This window comes from Juglans regia, chromosome 4 (genome assembly GCF_001411555.2).
Source record: "Juglans regia cultivar Chandler chromosome 4, Walnut 2.0, whole genome shotgun sequence".
Taxonomy (NCBI): Eukaryota; Viridiplantae; Streptophyta; class Magnoliopsida; order Fagales; family Juglandaceae; genus Juglans; species Juglans regia.
This window is the reverse complement of record NC_049904.1, coordinates 27,889,783-27,896,466: the sequence shown is the minus strand read 5'-3', so window position 1 is coordinate 27,896,466 and position 6,684 is coordinate 27,889,783. Positions and strand designations below refer to the sequence as shown.

The 6,684-nt window shown below is 36.6% G+C and overlaps 1 protein-coding gene across 3 annotated transcripts; it reads left to right on the top strand.

Moving 5' to 3' along the window:
* The first annotated feature begins 803 nt into the window (after positions 1-803).
* On the top strand, positions 804-5,986 carry LOC108990742 (homeobox-leucine zipper protein MERISTEM L1-like). Of its 3 annotated transcripts, none has more exons than XM_035689627.1 (12): positions 804-1,474; positions 2,100-2,368; positions 2,465-2,582; positions 2,745-2,933; positions 3,037-3,477; positions 3,563-3,664; positions 3,801-4,001; positions 4,094-4,268; positions 4,376-4,647; positions 4,789-4,884; positions 5,022-5,406; positions 5,580-5,986. In XM_035689627.1, exons 2-11 carry the CDS (start codon positions 2,139-2,141, stop codon positions 5,385-5,387), a joined length of 2,190 nt encoding a protein of 729 aa, XP_035545520.1. In that variant the 5' UTR covers positions 804-1,474; positions 2,100-2,138; the 3' UTR covers positions 5,388-5,406; positions 5,580-5,986. The 3 variants fall into 3 exon arrangements, with proteins under 3 accessions (XP_035545520.1, XP_018820351.1, XP_018820352.1); XM_018964806.2 differs by having other exon boundaries at positions 1,069-1,474; positions 2,096-2,368; XM_018964807.2 differs by lacking the exon at positions 804-1,474 and having other exon boundaries at positions 1,696-2,368.
* Positions 5,987-6,684: the final 698 nt, after the last annotated feature.

The window sequence follows — 6,684 nt, the reverse complement described above, 5'->3', positions numbered from 1 at the left end:
CTTTTTTAATATCAATTTAATTAAAATATAATTATTATTAACATTTAATAAAACTTTTTTTTATATTAATTTAATTAAAATATAATTATTATTAACATTTAATAATACTTTTTTTAATATTAATTTAACTAGAATATAATTATTATTAACATTTAATAAAACTTTTTTTAATATTAATTTAATTAGAATATAATTATTATTAACATTTAATAAAACTTTTTTTAATATTAATTTAACTAGAATATAATTATTATTAACATTTAATATTAATTTTTTTTAATATTAATTTATCTAGAATATAATTATTATTAACATTTAATTGGTAGAATTATAAAATGTGATAAAAATAAATTTAATTAATTAATTATTAAAATAATAATATTTTAGTATTATATAAAATATAAATGATTAATTCAATATAAAAATTGAATTTAAATAAAATAAATAAATATAAAAAAATATGATATTAATTAAATTTTAAAATATATTTACTCAGGTCGATGAGAATGCTATAAAAAAAGGGCAGTATAGAGTTTGAAAACCGTAATTTCACCGCATACTTGGGGCTCTCTCTCTCTCTCGCAATTACACCACCCTCCCTCCATAAATGCTATTACATCCTCTCGAGACGCTGTGCATGCATTAACTCCATGCTGCCAAATACTCTCCCACCTGTTGCCCTTTCTTGCTCCCTTCTCTCACGTGCTTCAAGGCGCGCTCTCTCTCTCTCTCTCTCTCTCTCGATGTTATCTGTGCTCGTTGTCCCCGTCCATTTCTTTCCCTCCGTACCTGTCTATTTTTCTCTCTCATCTTCCTCACAGAGTTGTTCTTAAACACTGTTTACAGTTAAGTACGGATTAGTATTTCATGTCCCAAACATTGAAAACGGATCTGGCCCTTCTCCCATCGTTCTTTCCTCGCAACTTCTAAAGGTTTTGGTGCTTCAAGCTCATAAAAACAAATATCGCATATATTTGTCGTATCTCTAAACACTTTACGTTACTTTTAACATAGGAGGGAGATAGAGATAGAGATAGAGATAGAGTGAGAGGGTGCTTGGATGGGACGTTCACCGTGATCTTAGTATGCGTTATAACTTTAGTTATTAGTGTTTGAAATTTGAAGTGTCAAAGACCTCCTGAGGGTGTCAACTCTTTCCTGCCATGACTTTCGGTTCAAAATTCTCTTTTGGCACGTAAGAACACAAAGGTTGAAGACTTTTGGAAGCCCACAGCCGTAGTCATTTTTAGTCCTTCTGCAACATGTACTATTCCTATTAGATTTCCTGAAACAGTGTCAGATACTCTATTAAATGCAAGAAACCAAACTCCAACCTCCACAGAGAGAGAGAGAGAGAGGTCAGTGTAGAACTAGAGAGATATGCTAGCCGGAAAATGCTCCCGGTGAATTACTTAAAGGGAACATAAAAGCTAGCTGCTGAGCTTCTGCATCTTTGTGACGAAGCAGCAACCAGGTGAGGGTTTTTCTTTTTTCTTGTTTTTCTTTTCAAGAAAAATCCTTCATCTTTTCATTCGCACATGCATGAGATGATCAAGATCTTTCCCAGGACTTCTTAAGATTAAGTGTATTTGTATATACGTTCTTGCTCGTTTAGTATTTCTCACGTATGGATGAACGAGGGATTATATCAGCTAGCTAGACAAAGTTGGGACCAACCAGATTAGTAGCAATATCTAACTTAGAAGGATATTAATTAATATTATCTCAAAGAGACATTTCTCTTTATGGAAATAGCAGAGAGAATAGTAAAGAGAATTTGCATATATGGTTTGCAAGTTTACTTCATTGCCTTGTACGTGCATGTATATTTTGACACGAGTGGGATACAGATTTGCTTGTCGACCTAGACTTATTTACCGTACATTATTCACATATTTTATTCGTAGTTTTCTCTCGCCCTGGCCTGGGGGGGGAGGGAATAAGCTAGGGGTGGTGACCGTATATTGATCCTTTTCACTGTTCTAGAAATTTGCTTTGTTGTATAAACTCAGCCCTCAACTGCGTTCACATAATCTTCTAATTCACTTGAGTCCTTAACTCGATCGCTTCTATTTCCCTTTCAAATGATCAAAAGCTAGCACACAGTCCAAGTCGATCGTACGCAGAGAGTTTTAGAAATGTTTCAGCCAAACATTTTCGATGCTGATCACCATCACATGCTGGATATGGCCCCTAATTCCCCCGAAAATGAATTTGGAAAGATCATTAGAGAAGACGATTTCGAGGCTAGATCAGGCGCCGAAACCACTTTGGAAGCTCCCTCCGGTGAAGACCAAGACCCCAATCAACGCTCCAAAAGGAAGCGCTACCATCGCCATACCCAGAGTCAAATCCAGGAAATGGAAGCGTAAGCGTTCAAGCGCACTATTACATGAAGAGATCGACATGTCCACTTTTGCTAGCTCTTTGATATTTTTTTAGTGGTTTAAACTTTGTTTCTCAGATTCTTCAAGGAGTGCCCTCACCCAGATGACAAGCAAAGGAAAGAACTGAGCCGTCATCTAGGGCTAGAGCCTCTACAAGTCAAATTTTGGTTCCAAAATAAGCGAACGCAAATGAAGGTAGGAACGCCTTATACACATATAAAGATTATGCAGTTCAGACGATCTATAAATATATACGTACTGTACATTCCAAAAACATCTTTAGTTCTAAATGTTCATGTGTCTTGTCTTTCCTAATGTTGCTCCTGCGCTATAACTGACATTTCTTCCATCGTATAGGCCCAACATGAGCGCCATGAGAATGCAATTTTGAAGGCAGAAAACGAAAAGCTTCGTGCAGAGAACACGAGGTTCAAGGAAGCCCTGGGGAATGCATCATGCCCCAACTGTGGAGGTCCAGCAGCTCTTGGTGAGATGTCTTTCGACGAACAGCATTTGAGGATCGAGAATGTTCGTTTAAGAGAAGAGGTGATGGAAACGATTATGCCTTTAGCAATATTCTGTTAATATTGTTGCAGTAGATTAAGGAATAGTATTGTGATTTTCAATGCTGCATGTTTTCGGGTCACAGATTGATAGGCTATCTGGGATTGCGGCTAAATATGTTGGCAAGCCTTTGTCTTCGTATTCTCAGCTTTCGACTCATGTGCCTTCCCGCTCCCTTGATCTTGGGGCTGGGAACTTTGGCGCACAGTCAGGATTTGTAGGGGAGATGTATGGAGGGTCGAATGATCTCCTCAGGTCAATTTCAGGGCCTACAGAGGCTGATAAGCCATTGATTGTTGAGCTCGCGGTGGCAGCAATGGAAGAACTGATAAGGATGGCTCAGGGTGGAGAGCCTTTATGGGTTTCCTGTGACAACTCTGCTGAGATACTGAATGAAGAAGAATACTTGAGGACTTTCCCTAGGGGTATAGGCCCCAAACCATTGGGGTTAAAATCAGAAGCTTCAAGGGAATCTGTGGTAGTTATTATGAATCACATGAACCTTGTTGAGATTCTCATGGACGTGGTAGGTGCTTCTCCTATACATTGATATGATTATCCGCTTATTATGTATATACTTAAAATCATTCTTCAACTAATGCTATTTTCAGAAACGATGGTCAAGTGTGTTTTGTGGTATTGTTTCAAGAGCAATGACTTTAGATGTGCTATCAACCGGAGTGGCAGGGAACTATAATGGAGCCTTGCAAGTGGTATTCAAGGAGTCTTTCTACTCTTTAAATTTGTTGAGGATATGAATCTAACTAGCTTTCCTTGGCAAGAACATGAGATAGTTCTTGTAGCAGGAAAATCCAACACATGGACCTAACTATGTTCTTCAATCTACAGATGACAGCTGAGTTCCAAGTCCCTTCACCGCTTTTTCCAACTCGTGAAAATTACTTTGTAAGGTATTGTAAACAGCATGTCGATGGGACTTGGGCAGTTGTTGATGTTTCCTTGGACAATTTACGCCCTGGTATGATTTCAAGGAGTCGACGAAGGCCATCAGGTTGTTTGATCCAAGAATTGCCAAATGGTTACTCAAAAGTACGTAATGAAAATTCTCCTTTAATTAAGTCAACCTTGTATGTGTTAATTAATTTAGTCGATTAATCTGCCATACTTTCACTATTCCTTAGGTTGTATGGGTCGAACATGTAGAAGTAGATGACAGAGCTGTCCAGAGTATGTACAGACCATTGCTGAATTCAGGTCTAGCTTTTGGAGCAAAACGTTGGGTGGCTACATTAGATCGTCAATGTGAACGTCTTGCAAGTTCAATGGCCAGTAACATTCCAGCAGGAGATCTATGTGGTATGAGTATTATTTCAATTGTTTTCCCTCCTTGCTAAAACTTATATATGTTCCAATTAAGGATACAGAGACTCTCTTTCTAATTCATCATCAACTGAAATGTTCAGTGATAACAAGCACAGAAGGGAGGAAGAGTATGTTGAAGCTCGCAGAAAGAATGGTGATGAGCTTTTGTACTGGTGTGGGTGCTTCTACTGCTCACGCATGGACAACATTATCAGCAACAGGTTCGGATGATGTAAGGGTTATGACCAGAAAGAGTATGGATGATCCAGGCAGGCCACCGGGTATTGTGCTAAGTGCTGCAACTTCCTTCTGGATTCCAGTTCCAGCAAAAAGGATTTTCGATTTCCTTCGCGATGAGAACTCTCGACGTGAGGTACAATATGAATTAGCATTTAATCTTAGGAACTTGCAGCATATAATATAGCATTCTCATATTATATATATCATGGCCTTTTAAATCATTTTATTAAGGCAAAATTTAGACTTTTGTTCTAAAGGGTTTTGAGCTTTACAGTGGGATATCCTTTCGAATGGTGGCCTAGTTCAAGAAATGGCACACATAGCCAATGGTCGCGACCCAGGCAACTGTGTCTCTTTGCTGCGAGTAAACGTAAGTTCCAGCATGTGCTCTACCAACATACACACACACACTAGTTCCTGCTTAATATAACTGAGTTTTTCTGATGGGAACTAGTCTTATATATCTCATTATTTAAACAAAATGGTCTCTGTTAAATCGAACTGCAGAGTGCGAATTCAAGTCAGAGCAATATGCTGATACTACAAGAGAGTTGCACTGATTCTATCGGCTCATACGTAATTTATGCACCAGTTGATATCGTTGCAATGAATGTGGTTTTAAGCGGCGGGGATCCAGATTATGTTGCTCTTCTACCATCTGGTTTTGCTATACTGCCTGATGGGCCTGGCCTCAATGGTGGGGGCATTCATGAGGTGGGATCTTGTGGCTCTCTATTGACAGTAGCATTTCAGATCTTAGTTGATTCAGTCCCATCGGCAAAACTCTCTCTTGGATCAGTGGCTACAGTAAACAGTCTTATAAAGTGCACGGTTGAAAAGATCAAGTCTGCACTAATGTGTGAGAGTTCATAATTCAGAAGACTTATTTATGGTGAGTGAAATCTTTACACTCCGTTTTAAATTTGAATCATGCAGTATATACCGACGAAAATCACTAAAAATTTAATATTCCGAATACATTATCATTCATGTTGTCGTTAATGGTTATATATAGATCACAGAAAGGGCCTAACTTTCTTTTGCTCTTAAAAATGATCAATGCAGCAAGAAGATCAAAAGAAGAGAAAATTCCAAAACAGAGCAAAGAAGTCAAGAACGCACCTTATAATATCCTTTCCTCGTGGTGTTTGTTAGGGGCAGGGAAAGCTAGAAAAGAGCAAATCACCACTCTGAAAGGGTAATAGGTTCGGGTATTGACTTCACCTTACGAAGACGAAAGTAAAACCAGACGTTGTTAATGTTGTTGCCTAGCCTGTAGTAGTAGTAATCCGATCCCCATTGATCAGCTTTTGTTAATTTCCTGTTAGGCTTATGATCGATTAGGTACTGTTCTTCTTGTAGTGGTTATCTTAAAATTCCCAATCTTTTTCAAACTATCATGGTGCGTGACGTCTTGAAAGAAGTATTAGTAGCTAGCTAGCTCAGTCCCCAACAAATATTGGTTTTTTCTTTCCTCATCATGTATTAGTTTTTTTTAGAATGAATAAGTTCTTCGTTATGTGCATTTATCATAATGTATCACACTACAAGAAAAATAGATTTTTGTGGCCATTTAATTATGACAAAAAGATTATTTATGATTAAAATAGACTTATTTTAACTGTAAATAATCATTTTGTTAAAATTAATTGACCACAAATAAACAATTTTCTTGTAATGTCAGATGAGATCTAGTCTATAGCAATTATACTTGTAATTCAGTGTAGAGGGCATACTGACCTCTACATTGCCTACAGGACATAATTTAATTTTCAAGATAATTTAATTTTAAATTTTTCTTATAAATTGACTATTCTTGTTAAGTATGCAGTGTAGAGATGAATTCTCTATATCGACTTATAAATAGAAATACTTATATATATATCTATAGATAAATATATATATCTATATATATTGAGTTAGGTATTGGAAACAATGCTAGGAGATCAACACATGATCATTAATAAATATATGGAAATTAAGGGAAGTGCAATGATCATAAATTAAATCAGATCATACAACAATTAAACTTTGCATAGTTATATCCAGTTATCGAAAATATACAGGAAATTTTGAAAGCCAAGTACTAATATTATTTTTCACAACCAATTATTGCGAAACCGATGGCAATAAAGTAAAAGTAAACAAGAAATAATTAAATAATCAATCA

Coding starts and splice junctions, on each gene's coding strand:
- LOC108990742 (XM_035689627.1), top strand. CDS start 2,139: ATGTTTCAGCCAAACATTTTCGATGCTGATCACCATCACATGCTGGAT. Junction 2,369..2,464: donor CAAATCCAGGAAATGGAAGC/GTAAGCGTTCAA, acceptor TTTGTTTCTCAG/ATTCTTCAAGGAGTGCCCTC. Junction 4,648..4,788: donor ATGAGAACTCTCGACGTGAG/GTACAATATGAA, acceptor TGAGCTTTACAG/TGGGATATCCTTTCGAATGG.